Source organism: Rhea americana, unplaced genomic scaffold, assembly GCF_003343005.1.
Source record: "Rhea americana isolate MKP2758 unplaced genomic scaffold, rheAme1 scaffold_124, whole genome shotgun sequence".
Classification (NCBI taxonomy): Eukaryota; Metazoa; Chordata; class Aves; order Rheiformes; family Rheidae; genus Rhea; species Rhea americana.
Genome location: NW_028185306.1, coordinates 230,024 through 251,794, shown reverse-complemented (window position 1 = coordinate 251,794; position 21,771 = coordinate 230,024). Strand labels below are relative to the sequence as shown.

The 21,771-nt window shown below is 36.4% G+C and overlaps 1 protein-coding gene across 1 annotated transcript in view; it reads left to right on the top strand.

The window, feature by feature from the left end:
- Window positions 1-21,771, top strand: part of CSRNP3 (cysteine and serine rich nuclear protein 3) — a 96,165-nt gene that overhangs the window by 58,362 nt on the left and 16,032 nt on the right. Inside the window, exon 3 of the mRNA XM_085325851.1 lies at window positions 12,821-12,991. Coding sequence (XP_085181977.1) covers window positions 12,821-12,991 — 171 coding nt within the window. The remainder of the gene's footprint in view (window positions 1-12,820; window positions 12,992-21,771) is intronic.

Here is a 21,771-nt window from a genome sequence, read left to right as displayed (position 1 = left end):
GGGGGGCAGCGCGGCGGCCCGCGGCCCTGGCCCCGGGAGCGGGGCGCGCCTGCCGTCCGCCGCCGGCGGGGCCCGGGCTTTCGCTGATTTCTCAGCTGGAAAAGCTAACGCTGTCAGATGTTGCGATTAAAATATTATTTTATTGCAGCTAAAATACGCTGCTTTCTTCCCAGCTTCCCTGACGGGAAGGATGAGGAACGGTTCTTTGTTGACTGCTGTTCAAAATAAAAATTCTGATTGCAGAGTATTTGCAGATAGTTGATCCATATGGCTCTTATTTAGCAGAGATCTGCTTAAACTATGCTGGTTTTAGAGTCAGAATTAGAGTGTTTTTGAATGCACAATTTTCCACTTCAAATTCCCCAGTGAAGATGCTCTGTAATCACCTTATTAAAACAGTTTTCCTGTGAAAATTCTATATAAAAAAGGTAGTTTGGCATCTCTTTGAAATTAGACTTAACGTTGTTTCTGAGAATAGACATACAGAAGAATACTGGTAAAAGCATAGATACGGTATCTGCAACGTTACCCATCAGACCTGTTCAGCTATACTGAATCTGTTCTAAACTATTTTAAAACAGGAAAAAAAAGCAATATATAGTCATACAATTTCTGTATTCATGTAAAATATGGTGTATTTTAAGATTAGATTTATGAGACTTAGGTACTTACATGACATAAATTAACAGCTTTCACTAAAATAACAATAGGAGTGTCACTATAGAACAGCATCCTAGCTGCTAAAATGCAAGCAGGAACAAAAAATTGTTTTCCTGTGGAACATATTTTCATAAATTTCAGGTACTTGGTGTTTTAAAGAGTTTTAAAGAAAAAAGGCCAAAGAACTTCTGAAGTAAACAGGTGTTAATGTTTTGCTGCCAAGTCCTGGTAATCCTGAAATATATTTTGTTCCTAGTCGAAACTCTATTAATACTTCAGTTAATTTATGGTCTATAAAAACATTTTTCTACCATTTGATTGCTGAATATTGAGCTCCTTTGAACATCATAAATAGAACCAGACATTTTTGCATAAATAAGAAATTGTGGAGACAGAGACTTGACAAGACCACCTGCATCAGTGAAATTTAGTGTTAATTGTGTAATTCCTAATTTACTTCAAGATCAGAGTATAATCTACTATGTAACATCCTGCTTTGAGCCTATGAAACTTTATCATATTTGGTGCTTTCTGTTTTAGATATTTGGTCTAATTTGTTGATTGGAAAGAGGAATGTACTTTTGTTTAAAAATATATTGATTTGGGCAGATAGAATGGTTGAATAATCAGGTTTAAGTTTAATAGTAATTGAAGACATGTAAGCCTTCGTTTAGAGTATGTAAAGGAAAATGGTTGGAAATTCATTCTAAAATTTATATATTTTCCCTATTCTAGTGACAAAGGATTCTGCTGTGTCTGGAACTCTTTCTTGTCCTTAAAAGAGGTTTCTGGCAAGAGAACCCTGAATTTTAGGTGTTTTTTCCCTTGAAAAACAGATGGGAAGAACATGCTGAAGTGAGGCAGGTATAATCTATTGCAAGATTGGTAAAGCTTTTGGAAAGATAAATTGCCATGTTGTCTCTTGCTATCTATCTTTGTCCTTGCTCTAAACCAATTATGAAACCGAGATAAATTGGATTAGTAATGTGCCATTCTCTCACCAAAATATCAGCAAACACCATCAGATCTTTAAAATGTTTCTACTTGGAAGTTCTACTGGTAAGTTTTGATCATTGTTGCTTCATGGTCTTTTGTAGTTTTTTGACCCTGAAAAGGGGATTGAATATAGCTTAAAGACAGATATAACTTATCTGGAAACATACACAGAAGCCACAAAGATTTACTAGGTCAAAATAGATCTGTGGCTTTAATTTCCCCATCCCTTCACAAATAGGGACACAATGTTCTAGAGAAACTCGTGATAAACGTTATCACTTACACCTGTTTTTCACAAAAGAATAAGGAAAATGAGAAGAGGCAAAGAAATCTTTATCAACATAAAAATGTGATTAAAGTTCCACTCGGAATTTAAATTTTAGGTTGTCTGAAAGGAAAACTGGCAAAAAGGAAGAGAAGCTTCTTGAGTTTTGCAGGCTTTTGTTTATTTAAATGCTAGAATTAAAAGCAAGGATTGTTCTTAAAGCTAATATTTAAGTGCATCAGATTGCTTATATTTAGGCTTTCTAATGAAGATAGATGGCTTTCAGTTAACACTTCATAAACGTTTTAAAGAAATATTTAGCTTGATTAACTGGCCTTATTTTGGGGCTAGATAGTATCCTTCTCTTTCACAAGCAGTGAGGATTTGCATATTTATCTTTATTGACTAGTATGAAATAGGAAATACAGAGTACATGGTATAGAGCCTGGCCCTCATTAGAGCCTTTCTGAAGGATCTGAACAGGAACATTTACCAGCTGTAACTTCACCATCCTGTGTATGTTCTTAGATTCTGAGGTAGAAATTCAACGAAGTACTACCATTACGTAGGGTAAGACTGCAGAGTAAATAAGCCTCTAGGGTAACTGCAGTTTTTGTTAGCATGCTGCCCTTGTGAGGATAGCAGGAGGAATTTGAGGTTGTGTTATATACCCATTTTCAACTGGTAAATCATTTTTTTTTATATGCCTATAAATAAAATGTATTTGTGTTCTGTGCTGAGAATCAGGGTAGATTGGTCTGTGTTGAGCTCCAAGCTGCTGCAGCTACTGTACTGTGAGTATCTCAGCTAGCTGCCTAAAACTAGCTGGGGGATCTGTACACCACTGCAGTAAAAGTCCTGTCCACTTAAAGTAGCGGGAAGTGCTGTAGCCCCCAGAGCTGGGGAGGAAGGGATGGCAGCCTGGCACGTGGGTTTTGTCCCCATGTGAGGGGTCACAGCTGGAGAAGAAGGCTGCCTGTTCATACCCGTCTTCCTGGGTGCCTCATGAGCACCTTGTGGGCATCTCCCACCCGTGGGACCTCTGGCAGGTAGTGCTGCAAGGGTGAATGTGCTGATCTAGCAGTGACTTCGGGAACTGATTATTTCTTTTAATAGAAATCTGAGTTTGACAGCAGATTTCTCAAACATTCAAAATTCATTTTTTATTAGAAATGAATAAAGTCTTAAGATAGTAAAAATAAAAAGTAAGATTGGTTACGGATGTTTTCAGTTGCACTTCCTGTGAAACAGCAGTCTCCATCAAATGCTGTTTGTGTGGGAGTGAAAAGATAAAKAAGAAAAAGTTGAAATCTACAAAATAATCATTGTTATTTTTAGCATGGGTAACAAACAGTAGCACTACTTATTTCCAACAGGAAATATGTCAGCTTAGCAGCCTTCTCTCAGACTAACACTCTATCTTAAAATATTTTATGATGATGGGGAGAGGGAAGCCCTATGACTCTTGCATGGATTGAAATACTGACAGAGTTTCCATTGTTTTGCTCTCAGGTGGTGCCTGAGTTTTTGTTGAACTCAGTGGCTGTTCATGTTTGTAGCTGTGAATTAAGTTCACTCAATTGTTTACCGTTACATCCTCCTACAAACCTATTCACATTTCTAAACAAACGTCTTTTCAAGATGAAAATGAAAAAAATGAAAATCATAGAATATTAACTTTCCTGTATCAGCTGTTTTGGTAAAGGCAAAATAATCAGTGAATTTATCAAGGAAAATAAATTAAAAAAAAAATTTAGGGTTAAAGGTGTGAGCAACACACCTTCACAGCAGGTTTCCAGGAAGGCATAGGGCGGATGATTGATTTTGTCCCAGCAGAGTTCTCTGGCTGAGATGTTGTTTGGTCGTAAGGTAGGTGCTTACAAGTCAAACCATGCTATGAGAATGGGATAGCTGCTTAGTTTCTATTCATCACTGTCTTGCTGACAAGAGTGTCTTGGGAATTGAATGGGTATGTACTTATTACTAGAACTGCAGCTCTTTTGTCGGCCTTATGGAAGGGTTTTCAGATGTGAATTATAAAGTGGACTGAAGGATTTTTAGACAYGGTTATTATGTTGCCAAGTCACTGGATCCATAAAGTCCAGATTTTCTTTAATACTACAGAAAAGAGGAAAGAGTCAGCACTGAAGTTTAATACAATTATTTTGAGTCAATCTCATTGTGTTCTGTAGCCTTACACGTACACATTATGATAACATCATTYGCCTTCCTGCATGTACTTTCAAGTCAAATGCAATGTTGCAGTTAATATATGCATAATTTTTACTTGCTAAAAATAAAAAGTCATATTGAGAAAGAATGGCTGTAATTGAATATTTATTTTAAAAAATACTACTTTTCTGGGGATATTAGTTTTATAGAAATTACCAAGAAGACCACAGTCTTACAGGAAATGTTTTATTTTATTGGTTATACAAGTTTTGTCTTCTCATAGAAATCAGTTGATTTAGCATGTGATATTGTGGTCACTAAGTTCAGGAGTTTGAAATCTTAGTGCAGCTGATCTTTCTTCCTGTTTTCTTGGGCTAATGCTGTTATACTTTCACTATACCTGTCATACTGTCATGTATGCCTGTTGTATTGTCCTTATTAGCTTTTGAACTCATTACTTTATTTCAGCTGAATTTGAAAGAGGAATAGTAGATCTTGTTCAAGTGTCATACAAGTACATAGTGAGATGAAGAACCAAGCCCTTACTTTGCGCCACAAAAAAAAGTTTGCGGTGTGAGTAAATCCTTGCATGCCAAACTAACCACATAGAAGAATGCTTTAAGTGCCCTGACCTACAACAGGGAAAAGCATCAGTGAAGCAAACACCTTACTATGACTCAGGTGATCCAACCGCAAGAGGCGATCCATAATAAATCGAGCTCTGTTTGTTTCACAGAATAATATTTTGTAAACTTGAAATTAAAATCTCCTTCTAGTTTATAGTTGATAATTGAGTAACAGATTTTCACCTTGTGCTCTTCTTAGAAGAGAAGGTAGTTGTCAACATTTTGCATTTGCGTCCATGGCAGATGCAACCTTACTCGTAGTTTTCCTAAAGTCAGTAATTTGTTGCAAGTCTTACACTTTCTTGTTGATTCCCCTCCGTCCAGTGTTAACTGTTTAAATTACACAATTGCTAAAAAATCTCAACATAAAGGATGAAAAATCAAAAGGCAAATAATAGAAGTAAATACTCATTAATTTTATGTCTTTCATTTCTAACATAAGTGTGATTTTTGTGGACCTGAATGTCTATTTAAGACTGTCTTGGGTTTGCATTAAACTGCAAATCGTAATATTATATGTTGGTTGTACATCGCCCTCGATTTAGATATGAAAGCTTGAACTGTTATGGCCATGAAGCTATTTTTGAAGATAGTTTAAAAACATTGCAGCCTTCTAGTAGATATTAATAATTAATATTTTCCAGTATGAATATTTTTATTGAATCTGTTCTCTGGGGAGAAAAGGATGCACTTAAACATCTTTTTACTAATTTTTGCTTCATTTGAGACCAAGCCTAGAATGAAGTCTAGGCTTTACTCTTAAACTATGGAGCTATATTCATTTCTTTGGTGGTAATTAAATGTTGAGCTCCTCCTGACTAAAATTATTTTTGTTTATAGGGACCTGTTTCATACACCATTCCTTAAATATTTCTACTAAAAAATAATAGATTTTTCTGATATTTTTGAGTCACGTCTTCAAGTAAGCTTTGAGCTACCAGAGACAATGATTTGTCACCAAATTGCTACTAATAACTGCACCAAATATTTCTCTAGTGTCTTAGGTGCATAGTCTTGTGAGTGCATTGTAGAATTGGGCTAATAATGCTTTTTTCTTTTTAATAATTTGTACAAAGATTAAAAAAAAAAAAGATATTAAGGAAGATTTTGGGGAGGGTTATTGGGAATAAAATATCTTCCCACATTGAAAATCATTTGGGGAAAAAAATCCCAACAGACTAAAAGCCCTTACTTAGTAGATCCAATGAACCAAATCTCACACTGTCAATTTTAAATGACTCGTTACTGAAGTTGGAAGAACATGATCCAACCGTTTGTAGCATCAGGGACTCTACACCAAATTAAAAATGTTCTCCCTCATTGGAAACCTGGGGGCTCCAGAAGCAGCCAAGTCTGTGTTAAGACTTGCATAGGCATTGTAGGTGGAATGCCTGCTGCTGTGCCTTCTCTTGGATGGTGGATGTGACATTGGCATTTTCAAGAAAAGGCATTGAGTTGGGCAGAATCATCTGCCAAACTAGGATCTGAACACTGGATTAGGAGAGGAAAGTTAAAATAGTCTCCATCGCAGAACGTGCTGAGCATGCCTATTGTATAACAAACTGCAGCAATACTGAAAGGGAAATGGCTGCTGGCTCTGCAGAGGCAGTTCTTTAATATCTCAGAATTACGTGCACAATAAACTAAAAGTATTTTTCATGCTACCTGTGCTATAAATTCTTTTTAACACTATCTCTTGAGGTATGTTAAAACTCTGTATTAAATGTATATAAAATAAAGTTTTACCAGTGTATATAAAAAGAAAAGCTGTGTTAGAAGAGTGATTAAATTTGCAGCGGTAAGCTGCAATGAATAATGGGGAAAAAAACAGAATTTTTGCAATCATAGGACCCTCTACTGTGTGTTTGTTATGATATCCCCAAAAACACATATCTAAATTTAGGAGATACCTGCTGAAAGTAAGAATAGATTTTAGAGGGGCACTGTAGTAGGGCAGCATTGCCTTAACAAATTAATTCTGCTAATAAGCTGGGTATATTAATCCAGCTGATCTGCTTCTGCTGTTTGTGATAGCTTATTCAAAGCAAACTAAGCATATCCTTAGCTACATGATCAAATACAAAGAAGAGATGAATTGCTGCTGCAGGATAACACTCAACTTTGAGGATACCTGTATTTTAATACCTGCTTTACATACCTTGTCCCTTATAACTGGCCTCCAGTGATCACAACACCACATGGCTTTGATGGTTGATTTTATACTTTTCTTAAATGCAAAGAAAACTTTAAACTCAGCACTTTTGGGTGAAATTCTAACGTCTGTAGGGAAGGAATTTTTTCTAAAGTTTGCTTAACACATCAGCCCYTTCTTCTTCTTCTCTCTCCTGTTATCTCTCTCCCATTGTGCTACTTTTAAGTCCTTATTGTCATTCTCCAAAACTCATTAATTTGAGCAATTTTTTTGTGTGTTTGGTCACATCTTCGGGCATTTGAAAGATCTCTTTGCTAAATTTGAAGTATTTTTCTTGAAGTTCTTGAGAGTGAGAGTGCTTTTCAACCAAGTTGCAAGATTTTTTTTTTTTTGTAATTTTTGCTTTTTAACACAGGTAAAACATTTTTCCTGGTGTTTGTTCTTGGAAGTGGTCAGACTGAAAAGCAAATGAAAGTAAGTTTTACAGTGGAAGGCCATAAGCAAATCTAGCCATAGGCATCATGACACATTTGTGTGTTATATGTGTATCATTGCACAAATACTTTTGCTCTTTATCTCTTAATATTTTAAATGTTTTTTTCCAAGTTTAAATTTGTATGAAGGGATGCATGAAACATGAGAAGGAGGTAGGAGAGCAAGTAGATGAAAAGTGAAGAAATAGAAGAGCAAACTCTTTATGTTCTCCTTTCCTGAAGAACATGTTTAGAGGTCAGAATAATCCGCATAATTGATTCCTGCCAGAGGCAGTAGTAATTTATATCTTTATCCTTGACTTGACTTTTAGCCTGTATGTATTTAGCCATTTAAGTTAGCCATTTCTTTTGACCATCTCCTTGGCAGTCTCTTTCATTGTTGCTACTTACACATCACTTCTTCCACATGGAAAGTCATAATGGCTGGAAATAAATTGAACGGAAGTATATAGGCTACAACTCCACAACTAATACTCTGTCACACACTAACTCCAGTTGTTAATGCTTTCTCAATTAAATCAAACATTGTTTAGATGTATATTTCCTCATGGAGAAGTTTCGACTAAATATTTAAATTGTAATCAGATTATATGTTAATTTTATATGACAGACAAATTTCACTTAATTAAGGATGTTAAGAGAGCTAAGCTGATTTCAAGGTGGCCAGTAGATAAATAAAAGGAATTCAGTTCCCTTTTATTGGAGGGGAGAGAGGTCAGTGCTCCAAAAAGGAGTTACAAAATGAGCAGGCCAAGGTATCATTTCCACAAAGATCCTATTACTTAATATGCCTCTTCTGTTTTTCCAGCGTTTCCTTTCAAACTGTTCTAGATCAGAATCTCACTGTGTGTGAAGATGGGGCAAAATTACAATGCCAGTAGTGCTGGTGTTCTCATGCAAAGGCCTAGTGACATAATGCATTGCTCTAGGAAGGCACATGTATTCCATAGCTATATCAAAATACCCTTTCCTTCAGTAGTTGCCTTGAAGTAGAAATGTATTTTGTTACAATAAGGTGAGCCTGTGTTCTTTGAGGACCACAGGTCTTTTGCTTCTGAATAACATTTTAGGATTAGTCCGAAGTAGCATCACATTAATAATAAGAAACAAGGCAATTTGAGGTTAGAGGCTTAAAAATTAAATATTTTAATAAATAAATTCTGGATGACTGGCCTTCAGCAAGGAACCAGAACCTAGTTGTCGGTTATCTAAGCTCCCTATACTCATCAGTCACAGACCAGAACCTTCTTCTGAAGGCAGGCCCATAAATCTTTGAAGAAGAAAGCACAGATCACTCTTTCTCTTAAAGCATCTTTTAAAAATCTGGTAGTGAATGGGTGTCCTGTCTTTCACGCTGCAGTTTAGTGGCTAAAGAACTCACCAGGACACTGGATGGCCAAATCTGTTATCCAGTAATTGGTGCCTCTAAGCTGTAGCTTCCTGAGAGAGCACCTTAATGTTTTGGATAAGTAGAGACTGTTTCACTGTGCAGAAAATAATGCAAGATTCATAGGCCAGGGCGAGTGTGCACAAGGTATCATGCCAAGTATTGTATTTTATTTAACAGCTTTCAGGTGCATAAACAGTCACTCTGGGAAAGGGGCTCAACTCTACCTTTCCTTCCCTTTTCCTTTTCAACATGGGCTACAATCATACCTCATTTTTCTTTCAGTTTTGGATACCTCCTTTCAAAGAACACAAAGTTTCAAGCTCCCAAGGAGACTTGGACATCAAGTCACTCAGACTTCTAAAATCTCAGTAACTTTTAGATATGTGCAAAAGCTGCCTGTAGGTGCCAGGTTAATTTTAAAGTCAAAAAGTGAGGCCTCAAAAAAGTGTAGATTCCTTTGAAGTTTTTTGACAGATGAGCAGAGTCTTTCAGGAAAGCAGTTTTGGTTTAAGGACCAGAGAGTCAAAGACAAGAGCATTGTAGTGGTTTAAAAGTTACTGTTTTTTTTCAGGTGAAAGCTGATATTTGTCAACCAATAAACAACCATTTGTGTAATCAATCATTTGTGCCCCCGCCCCCCAGTTCCATTGCCTTTGATCTTATTTTTTGGCCATAAGAAATTTGGCACCAGTTCCAAGAGCAGAATCAAGAAACCTGCATAAAGGACCAGTGCTCTCTGTGTTGTGCTCAAGAAGCAAATACCTTTTAACGGGATTCCTTCTCTTGTTTTATGAATCTTTAACACAAGATTGTGAAGAATTCATTTGAATAATAACTGACTGGACAAGTGCTTTCAGATCTGTGCATTTTTTTTCCTCACTTTCTCTAACTTGCTGTGGGCAGTGAACACTTCAGTTACCGTACTAAAACTGGAATGGAACCTATGCTGTTTTATAGAATTTCCGCAAAACAGGGTGTTACAAATTACTAAGATAGGAGATTGAAAATACAGGCACCGACAGACTGAGTGCTCTTGAGAGACTAAAGCGGTATAGTAGACTCCTAGCTTTGGGCTTAGTGTGCCATACCTTTTCCCCCGAGTTTCAAAGACTTTCCAAGGTCCCTACATGGTCAGTGGATATACTGCACCTCAATTGTAAATACAGTCGCTATTTAGTATTGAAATGGAAGTACCGCTATGAAAGTATAAGAACAGCTCTTCAGCTATTTCCACTTTTGTACCTATAAGCTTAAAGAGTACACTTTACGTAGTACAGCATACTGCTATACACTGGCACACTTCTACTGTTTTTTACTGTGCAAAATATTATAAAGATTGAAATTGCTGTTGTTTTGAAGGGTCTGTGACTGTATTTTTGGAAGATTTTGTAGGTTTTTGTATACTCTAATATGGAACTTGTTGCCTCAGGAGAGCAAGACAAATGAATTTATAAGAGTCTGTGCACTGTAATATAGCAACACTTCAGCCATATGCTTATCAGAAAATGACTACGAGGATCAGGGTGCAGAGCTACATACCTGCAATGGGTTGTGGCTGGATTTCTCACTGCAGTGCTTTCCACTGAAGTATCTAGTCATGACTACTACCTGAAACAGGGTATTTAAACTTGCTGCAATCATGTATGAGCTCCTCAAGAGTTTTTGCTTCTTGAGAGATGAATGATCTCCCATATTATAAGACTTAAGACTCCTGTTCTCGTCTTTACAATTCAATAACATTAAAAAATGTATTAATTACCTGTAATTTCTAGTTTTGGCTTATAAAGCCAAATTTAAGACTGCCCATAATTGCCTTCTGCTGTGCATAGGTTTGTGGTAGACAATGTAAAATGCTTTGTCAGAAAAGCAGAGCAAATAACAGTAATGAACTTTGTGCTGCACTGGGGTGAAACCATAGTATTCTACAGACTTTTTCCTAGGATTTCTATCGACTGACCTCAGTATTTACTGAATTGCCATTTTAATTAGTCTTGTAGTCTGTCTGTAAGCTGGTAAGCCCTTCTTCTTTTTTTTTTTTTTTTTTCCCCTAGGTCAGGTTCATATGGACACCTTTGTCCTGTTCCAATTTCACATCAGGCTAAAAGTTGGTTGTGTTTCAGCCCTTTCACAGAATATCGCTTTTTTTTCTTTCTTTTCTTTTTTTTTTTTTTTTTTTTTTTTTTTTTTTTTTTTGAAAGGAGGAAACTGTGTTAGAGGTTGGAAGGAACTATGGCACGCATAGCAGTCATTGAAACTACTGAATACTAGACCAAGTCTGAAGTTCAGCACAGATCTATGACAATCTACTGAAATGCTTTGCTTATAGGAGCAGCTTCRTCCCTGAGACTACCCTGTGTTGACTAAAAAGATGAAAAGGTGCAGGTCAGGGACAGCTCTGTGGCTTCTGAGGCCAAGTGATGGGGCTCAGTTCTTATCCACAAGGCTAAGCTGTCCTCCCTCTGCTGAGAACAGGGCATCCTCATTCAAATGGCCTTCTAGATTTGGCACCTGCTATGCCTTGAGGTGTAGCAACAYTGAGGAAAGTTCTAGTTGGCCCAGGTCAAAACTGTAAAGAAACCTGCTACTTGTTAAACAGTATGGCCGCTGCTTGAGTCTGTCTTAGCCTTGTCTCCCCTAGTAGTAGTCAGCCTGACATACGTTAGTTTTTTGACAGATGTTTTCTTTTAACATACAATCATAGAGATGTTGGCTGGAAGGGCCCTCTAGAGGTCATCTAATTCAGCCTCCTAGTTGAAGCAGAATGCGGTGTTGGCCTGGAATTGATCAGTCCTTAAATCAGCAGCAGTCATTTAAAATGAGGAATGCCATTTCAATGAGGAATGCAGATTTCTTTTTTTCTGCTTTCAGTGAGATTTGGCAGTAGTCTTTGGTAAGTCTGTAGTGCTACGGTGTGTCCTACCTGGTAAATCTAGCATTTCATCAATCCTGGATAGACTTTTTGCCTGGATAAACATCTCCATTGCTTGCCTCTGCAGTACTGTGGAAGAAAGCTCGAGATTGTGACAGGTGAGTGTCTGCTGAGCGAGCTCTAAGCGTCCTTGATCTCTCAGTTAGTTAAGAGTACACTTTCTCCTAAATGATGCATAATTCAAGTTAAAGTTCTACCTCTGCTGCTAAATTTCTGCTTGAATACTTACCTTTCTAATCTTCTGCTCCAATTTAAGGCTTCTCCTTTAGCCATATTAGGCTTCTCATTTCTTAGTACGGGGAGGGGAGAGTTTGGGAGACAATTTCTCCAGTATTTAAAAAAATAAAAATAAAAGGTGCATTGCCTAGCAATTAGTGTCTCTGACTGGAATGGAGAATTTATGAATTTCAGGTATTTCCTGACCATAATACTTGTATATGGTCTTTGTGAATTCATTGCATTATATCTGTATGTAATACAGGAGTTATCTGATAATACTTTGCTATGATGTCTTATAGGGGTGACATGAACACGAATTAGAGCATGCATATTTGGCACTGAGAACTGGAGTGCTCAGTGTGATTTCTTGTCTTTTAAATCCATCTAATAGTGAACTTACCTTCCTTCACTGATGGCCTCAGATATTCACATCTATATGAGGACCCAAGTAAGGGTCTCTGAAGAGAAACACCATTTTTTTTCCTTGTTTGCAATCTCAAAGTTTAGCACAGATAGCAGCAGATGTCAATGGAATCAGGGATTCCAAGCACCTTGAAAGATCAGACTGTTGCTGTTACAATTTTCTCTGGCCTGAAGGAGTCTTATTTCAAATAAAATTTTTGTATTTCCCATGAAAAGAGGTAACTTAAATGATAAAAACACCCCTCAGAAAGCAATCTGATACATGTTTTTCTAACAGAAGAACTGTCTTCATGGATAGCAAGTTAGAGTTTGGCCTATGAGGGCTTTTCTCTTTCCTCAGGTTTCACTGTCTCCCGATAAAATATATTTAATTTCATGCTGAATGGTTATTCAAGACTGTAAGTGGCAACTAAATAAAAATGATTTTGGAGACTACAACTTGCTACTCTGCCTTTGGGTGTTTCAGTGCTTCATTACTTCTGTTCCTGTTACAGATACATGTGACAGCATTGCAGCTATGAGTGGAATTCTAAAGAGGAAGTTTGAAGAAGTTGATGGCTCCTCACCTTGTTCCTCTGTGCGGGAATCAGATGATGACATATCAAGCAGTGAAAGTGCTGACAGTGGTGATAGTGTCAATCCATCCACTTCTAATCATTTTACCCGTAAGTATTAGACGTTATGTGCCTAAATAATTCTTCCTGTTTTTCAAAATAAATTAGATTTTATAGTTAGATAAATGTGATGAAGTAAAAATGAACTCCTATACACTACTTCTCATCACTGATCACCAGGTACACTACACGTAGGTGAGTGTCATTATCCTTAACTTATGGATGATAAAATTGACTTTCAGAGAGTTTGTGACTTGCTCAAAGTGACCTAGTGGACTTGTACCCTCTTGCCTTCATACTGTTGACAAAAAAATCTCTGTAAATCTAAAAATTAGAAGCTACTATTTGCTATTTGAAATTCATGGCTATTTGTAGTTAACCTTCAGAGCTGTCATGCTAAAGATATTTCAAACAGGTACTGTAGCAAAGTGTTTTAGGTAAACTTATTTATTTTTCTTGGATAAGCATAGTGCAGCTGTCAGCTGCCTGCAGCACCATATTGGTGAAAGTTTTTCTCCAAAGCAAGTAATAAAATTTCTTTTAATTTAGGAACTGAAGAAACATTGTATATTAGGCAAAGAGATACCGATCATTGCAGTAGTTTGTTCTTCACATTCATGTGGGTATTTCTGTATTCAGCAATTGTTTTGTGTAAGGATAAGTGTTTGCTTTTAAGTTAGCAAAGCTAGATATGTTATATGGGCAGCTTATCTATCAAGAATGAATTTGGGTTTTATTATTGTTGTTTATGATATTTGTTGTAGGTGATTATGCTATTTTAATGGTGAACTGCCTGTTTTAAACAGCTGGGGTTTGAATCCTTCAGTTTTGCTCTATGTACATCTCTCCACTAAAGTGACTGTATAGCTATTTCTTGAGACTGTGGGCCAAGCAGCAGGTGAGGACTTCTGGTCACCACCCATATATAAGGTGATCCTTGTAAGTATGTTTTAGGTTGTGCCTAGAAGTCATGCTTGTTGCATGTGATATGAAGGATCTCATAACTGATTTGTCTACTAAATGCTGCTGTACAGTTTGAGTTTGATCTGGACATGAAGGTCCAAATTATCATTGATTTAGTATGGAACACATCTGTGAAAAGGATTACACAGGCACAACTTTTCAAATGTGTTTAGGTGTAGCAATCTTGATGTAATTGATATTACATTTAAGATACAGTATTGGTAGGGGACACAAAGGAATGAGTGACCCAGTAAATCTCATCAGTAGTATTAAGCAATAGCTTGGTGGCAGTATTATCTGAATGCTGATCTTTTAACTCTTGCATCTATTTAGGGTCTTACATGGTTATTCATTATAGATTGAAAGCAGTCCTTTTACATCAAGCAGTCATTGTCACCCACACAGAAGACAGCAATTTTATTGTGAATACACAGATAATACAAAGAAGGCTAATAATTCAGGGGTAAAACTTAGAATTTATAATACGTGCACGTAACAGTAAGCTTTGATTGTAGTTGACACAATAAATACTGTAGTTTAGGTTCTGAATAAAATCTTTAAGTACAAAGTGATACTGTAGCATTTCAGAATGTTATGATCCATATAACAGGTAATTTTGACCAGAGTAATAAATTTCTGTCTGTCTATCTATCTAACAATTTATAAAAAAATTTATATATATATATATATATATATATATATAAAGTAACATACATACATATATATCAGCTGGCAATATAGATATATGAAGAGTAAATTGTTTCTTTGTGATTCAGTACTACTTTTTACAAAGTACTATCTTTAATATAGATACAATGGCCTAAATTCCAAGAAATCAGTACAGAATATTCACAATTTTATATAAAAGTGATTTGGGAAGAAAGGAATTGAATGAGTGTCCTTGGTGTATATTTGAATATACAAGTTGCAGGGTCCCCAGCGAATGACTTTCGGGACTGGTATATGATTGAATGCGGCATCTTTCAGAGTCTGACGTTCTTCATTGCTATTACTGTATGCAGGGGGGTTGATAAAGGTAGTAATTTTTTTTATTATTGGTAAGAAAATAAGGAATGTTGATGTTCAGGTGGAATACAAAACGGAAAGATAGTTTTTATCCCCACTTAGTTACTTGCATCTTGCATCCAGATTCTCTTCCAATCTGCATCATTATTTCCTAGCGTTACCAGACACACTAATTTTAAGCCATGTTACACCTGATGAAAAAGTTCGATTTTGTTAAGTAATGATTAAGGTAGTACAAATGAGCTTTTCTGAGACCTTTTCTTCCTTCTTAATATTAAAGCATTATTAATTATTCACACATTTACAAAGTCAATATCTACTAATTGAGCAGTGTTAGGAAAAAATGAGATAACTAGTTTCTGGCTAGCCTTATACAAATCTGCTAAGAGCACCTCTATACAAAAACGGTAAGTCTTGATAATAATGTATGCTAGCAAAACAGGTGAAATAAAAACAACTCGTGTTTTAGAAAAAATCCTAATTCCTTTCCCATTTAAAGTAAATGTAAAGAGTAATATAAACATTCTTATTTTGCCAATTAAATACGATTTATTTTTAGATACTTGACAAATGCAGATAGGTTTTCAAATTGATAAATGCCTCCTTCTAGAAAAATATTTTTGTTCAGATGGGATTTATTTTTTATTCTGTTCTTTCTACATTTTCATGGAAGAGACCTCATGCCCTTAATCCTGGAAAGAATGCATTTTAAATGGAGAATTTGTGAAGTTTTTGTACACATACAAGATTGGTTTTCATTTTGGTTTATGTCAATTGCTTGACATTAGTTATATGTGTTTTGTTGTATGCTTCTCAGGACAAGAACACTTATTTTTATGTTCTTAGATTTTTAATTTGTAAATCTTAAAAATAATATTAATTTGAAAAGCCTATTTGGAGTTCTTGGTAGTGATGAACAGTGAGCTGATCCTGCTGTGGTACTTGACCTCGTCTTATGGAAGCAATAAATACTTGGAAATAGTACTTCTTGTAATCTCATATGTATATCATGATGTGTTTTGTGTATGGAATTAGTTTCCTTTCACTCTTTAATAAAAAGTTACCTTTAATGCACATCATACAGTCTATATACTAAAAAACTAGCTTGATGAGGCAGGAGGGGTTTGCCTAGTGCCAGGAAGGGTGCCTGATGCGAAGATGCATCTCTATTTTCTGAAATAGCTTTGAATCATAGCACCGGCCTATTAACCAAAGCAGCAGAGAGACATTTTCTCTCAGTGGAGAGAGCATTGCCAACTCCAGGCACTCAGAATGTACATTACTATTGTATTTCAAAAAAAAATTTTTGTATTCAAGAGTATAGACCAGTGTTGTATAAATAAGGTTGTACTCCATGTGTTGTTTCACTTACCGCATGAATGCACAGGTATCTTACAGAGCTGCTGCATTAGAGCTCTCCTGTGAGTGATACTTACTTGAAAACTGCAAGCAGGCATTTTGTTATGCAATGAAAAGAACTGTTAGCAATGTACTTTAAAATATGTTTTGTTCATTCTTTAGACACATTCAGCTACGGAAACAAGAGACAGAAGCTTTCCTATCCAGAATATTCAAATGATTACTTTAAGAGCATATGGAAGAAGGAGTTCTGTGAAACTCCTTCAGGACAGAAAACAGACTGAAAATAGCCAGCACAGAAGAGCTGTAGCTGGCACTCTTTCAGTGCATCAGCAGGCATGCAGTATGTATAAACCTATTAGAATAGCTGATGCAACTTATGTTCAGGTAACCCTTAAAACTACGTGTTAGGTCAGAAAAACAAGAATGCTTCAGCTATCCTGCTCCATTAGCTTCTAAGTTGAGTTTAACCTGCCAGCTAAACTAGGTGTATGGCTGCTGTGGATCACGCAAGTGGGACAGAACCAGAAGGTGGTTTTAATCTGAACAATTATTCTCGTAGTGTGGTGGCAGAAAATACATGAATAATATGTCCCTAAGCGCTATCCGTTGTGGTTATTACACAGAGATAACTACCTAGTTTCTTTAACAGTATGTCCATTTAAACAAATCAAGATAGCAATAAGAAAAATCTCTTAGCCCAAGTTACACATGAGTCATGAAATTAAATTACATTGTGTTTCAGGCAAAGTGTACTGCTGAATAAAGTGGTTGCTGATTTCTGCTTCGAAGCTTTCAGTTAGTTTAGGGTTACTCCAATATATATTTATATAAAATACAAGGAATTCCATATAGTGTAGACAACTGTTACAAGGTTCATAACCAAAAAAATAAAAAAATGTTGCTTTCTCATAGTCAGGTAGGTGTGTACATCTGCAGATTTTTAATTCTCCTATCAAATGATGATCAAGCACCTTTATTATCGGACGTTATCATGAGAGATATAATCCTCACTCTCTCTTTTACTTACTTTCTTCAATCTGTTGATACCATTTCAGTTTCATTCAGCAGGCTACTATTCAGACCACAGATTTACCTTGATAAATTCCAAAGCATATTCAAAACGTTACTAACCAGTCTGCTTACCTGTCCCATTTCACAGCCTCATCCATTATCAAAAAGGGGGATGTTCATCTTCAAATAGCAGTCCAAATGTGCAGTCTATTATTAGTCAAGACTATTTGTTTAAACCTACATACACATTATTAGTCAGGCCTGAGAATATTTGTTCACTTTTTCTTGTGTGAAGGGGTATGTAGCGTGGGAATATATTCAATGTCATTTCAGCTCCTTTTAATTGCCCTGTTGAGATCAGGCACCCTATCGGCTGCCCAGCAGGTTTTCTTTGGCAGTTGCTATCTGGCATGTCTGTGCATGACGGTTTCTACAGTTGTGCACGCTGATGGACACTGGATTCCATGTTGGTGCCTTGTAGAGGTGCCTATTCCTAATAAACACTTGATTTATTTTTCTAGTAAAGAAAAATAACCAAACATAAGTTGCAGAATTACGTGCAATTGAAAGTGCTGTGAAGACCTCATCATGTCCAGCCTTTGGTTCTTTTGTTCTGTTGAAAACTCTCTATACCAGATTAATCACAAATGAGTCTCCTAAGGAATACAATTTGAGGAGCTGCCTCCTTCCGCTGTGTTTTGACTTCAGTGTAGTGAAACTGAAACTTTCAGGCTAATGGAGTTAATACAGAGGCTTTTCAGGCAGGTAAAATCTCCCACACTAGCTCATCTGAAAAGATAATCCTCATCATATAATCTTCATCAACAGGAGGCAGAACTGTCACATGGTCTAGTGGATATCCTTCATCAGTTATCCATATCTTGCATAACAGTGCCATTAACAAGGTTATCCTACAGCTCTGCAGCCTTCTCTTTGTATTATCATACACCCTGTTGTTCTGCTAGTATGGCTRTGGTAGTAATGACTTAGAGTAGTACTTAAACAGTATTGGATGCCTGAAATTCATTATGAATGTGGCTGGTCAATAATGAGTTCTGAGAAAACCCTTCAGTGTCTATAAATACTCCCTCCAGCTTTTGCTTTTACCATGGAAAATACTAGAAGTGTTCAAAAATACAAATACAGCTCCATTGCATTTCTTTCTGTATGCCCTTAAAATTACTCATTCAAGTATTTTAGAGTTGCTAACAAATTGAGATTGTCTTGTCTGTGTCGTCACTTAGAATTCTGAAGAATTGTATCAAATCCTTTGAAATCATTAGGATAGTCTAGATTCTTCTAACATTATCTTTATGCAAAATATAAAGTTTTATTTGGTGTGATTAGCATAAGGCATTACCTGAGCCTTGAGCTTAAACTGTGTGTTTAATTACTGGCTAACGGTAGAAATCTGAACGAGTGAGACACAGTGATGCTGATTTATTATGGGGAAACACTTAAAGGGTGCATTCTTTTTTCATGACAGCTTACAGTTATTTATACTGCCTGCAACCAAGCTTGGAATTTCTTTGTTAATAAGGAATACATTCTTCCTGTTATTTGTTGACTCACCTTATGAAATGCAAACGGTTGAGTTTTTTTTTTTTTTTTTCATTTTTAAAATAGTGAGTTCATCTGGGCAGTAAAGAAGAAATATCAAGAAATTCAGTGAAATATGGTGCAATGTTTTAGCTTAAATATTCCTACAAAATGATAGGGCAGGATATGGCACAAGAGAATTTTTCCTGCTATCTTTCATTGGGAGCAATGACTATTGTAGAGTGAGTTTTTTCCAAAAAGAGAAAGAAGGATTAGGAGGTAGGCTCACACTGATTTTTAGAAGGGCTTGTGTGACTAATTCTATTTCTCTGTTTTTGAGAATTTCTTTCCTATAAATTAGTGCACTTCATGCATTATAGAGAGACAGGTTTTGCCTTAAATGATGGTTTTTTGTTCTGAAATAAAGAAAAATTCTGCATTGAAAATATTTCTAACAAATATGCAAAATATGTTTACAAATGTGAAGCCCAGATGGATAATTGCAGAAGTTACCCGTAAGATGGGAGAAGGGGGTAGACCATAGTGCCTTAGGAGTTCAGTGCCTACAATTGCTATGCATGGGTGTTTCTACAAAGGTAAGGGTGACAGCTTTCCTTCTCACACTGTCAGAAACTAGGGCCAAGGTCAGAAATAATCATCCAAGGAACAGCAGCTGGTATTTAGAGTAAATGGTGAGGCAGAGAGCAGTTAACTGTCTCCACTTCTCCCTGCAGGCTGATTATATTTGCAGAACGGAGGACTGGACTATTATGATGAGGAATGTCACAGAAAAGTGTTCAGAGATAAAGGATGATGATGAAGAAAACTTAAAGCTTTCATTGAAATTTTAGCAGTAAATTTCCAGAGTTTGGCTTGCATTCAAAGAATTCGACATTTCTGTAAAATTTTAAACAGAACTCTCACAGAATGTTTAATTAGATGTTAAATGAAAAACCTTCTCTATTGATGTGAAACTCCTCTGAACTAGCACTTTTCAAAAACCTTTTCAAATATCGCATAAATAAATCTAGCATTAGGCAAGCATTCCCATTGAGCCACTCCTATGAGGTGAGTTTAGTTGTGATTTTACCTGAGAGGAAGGTACCAGAGAATGGAGCCAGAGGGACACTATCATTCCACAACATTGCCTCTGTCCTGCCTGATTGTCATTCCTCAATTTACGTTTTTTCTGAGTGCACAGTTCCCTTAAAGATTTTCAGGTTCAAAGTTTTTTCAGAAAATACCTTCCTGCCCTCAAGTGCATGTGTAAATGCATGCTCTAGGTGACCCTGCTTGAGCAGGGAGGTTGGACTAGATGATCTCCAGAGGTCCCTTCCAACCTTACTGATTCTATGATTCTACGATTCTGTTTTGGGGAGGGGATATAGTATCTCATTGTATTGCCTCTTAATGTGGATTTCTAGGCATATAGGAGAAACATATAATTTTTAAGGGGGTTAAATGTATAGATTTGGTGTATGGAGACTAGTAGAAATTTATCTTTTAGAAGGCACTGGGGGAAAGATGGAAGCAATTTCTGGAATATGCTCTCTTCCCCAGTTTTTGCTTTCTAGGAAGACTGCTAAACAAGCTGGCTTTTGTAAATGATCTGACTTGGATTACCATGATGTTTTAGGTTTGACTGTTCTATATTGTTAGATTTGATTAAATACTATGTGGGAAAGTTATGAAGCAGGTGCAGAATGGTGTTAATCCTCCTTACCATTCTGGTTCATATGGTATATAAAAAGCAGACAAACAACAGGATAGTAGAATTTAAGAAAATCAACACTTCCCTCCTGTTAGAGATGGAGTTTTAGTCAAAAAGGCTGCTTCCTGCACTTTTTTCCAGCCGTTTGAAATTTTCATGTGACTAAGATATTTCTGCAATGGTGGCAATGAATTGCTTTGCCCTCATTGATGCAAGAGTGCTAGTAATTGCTGCATAACCATATGGTTCACATTTATTTTAATGTGTCTTTGACATCAGGAGAATAGCTGAGACAGCAGAAGAAAGTGCTTATGTTTTGGAGATTGGCCAGAACTTAGATTATTTATGTTTCATAATCAAAGAACTACCAGTTTTCTCAGTAGAAATGGTTTGAAAAACATTATGGGCTTAACATGTCATTGCTATCAGGATTTTATAAAATTAGGATGCATGCTTTGTATTTTGTAGACAGTTATACAGCTTTAGTGGGATCCATTCCCAGTGGCGGGGTTTTGGGTACTCTTTTGGCAGCTCAGTGTACAGAACTAAATGCTCTATCTTCCCAAGTTTTTCACTGTAATTCCACTGATGTCTGTAAGGCACAGAGAACAAAATGAGACTGTTCAGAGGCTGATACAAGTGTGACTGCATAGTGCATTATATGTTAGTACTGAGAGTTATTGAGGAAGATTTAGTTTCAGTCTGTTGCTTACCTATTTCATCAGTTATAATTTATTCATATAGGAATGAGACTTGGATGCTTTTCAAAGATACACCAGGCTACTTGGCTAAACTCTGATATGTATATAATATTGATTTTCCCTTTTACTCTTCTTGGGCCTGGGGAGTGGGCTCATGATTGAAGTCTTTTACCAAGATGTAAGAAATATATTAACATGAATTTTTCAAATGTGGAAAAGGTTGAATTTTTGTATTTGTTTTTTGTATTGCATCTTTCATTTTGCATCAAGTCTATGAAGAAACCAACCTTATTTATCTATTATTAATTATCTATTTATTATATTCAATGTTTATAAAAAGGTAGTCTCAGAAATTCACAGATACATTAAGAATAATTATTCTCAAGGAGGAAGGCACAAAATACAGCTTGAGATGGAGAAGGAAAGGGTCCTGGGACCAGCTGCAGAACTGTACCCCAGCTTTCGGAGCAGGCGGTGGCTGGGGAGGTTGGTGCGCAGGCAGCCCCTGCCACTGTCTC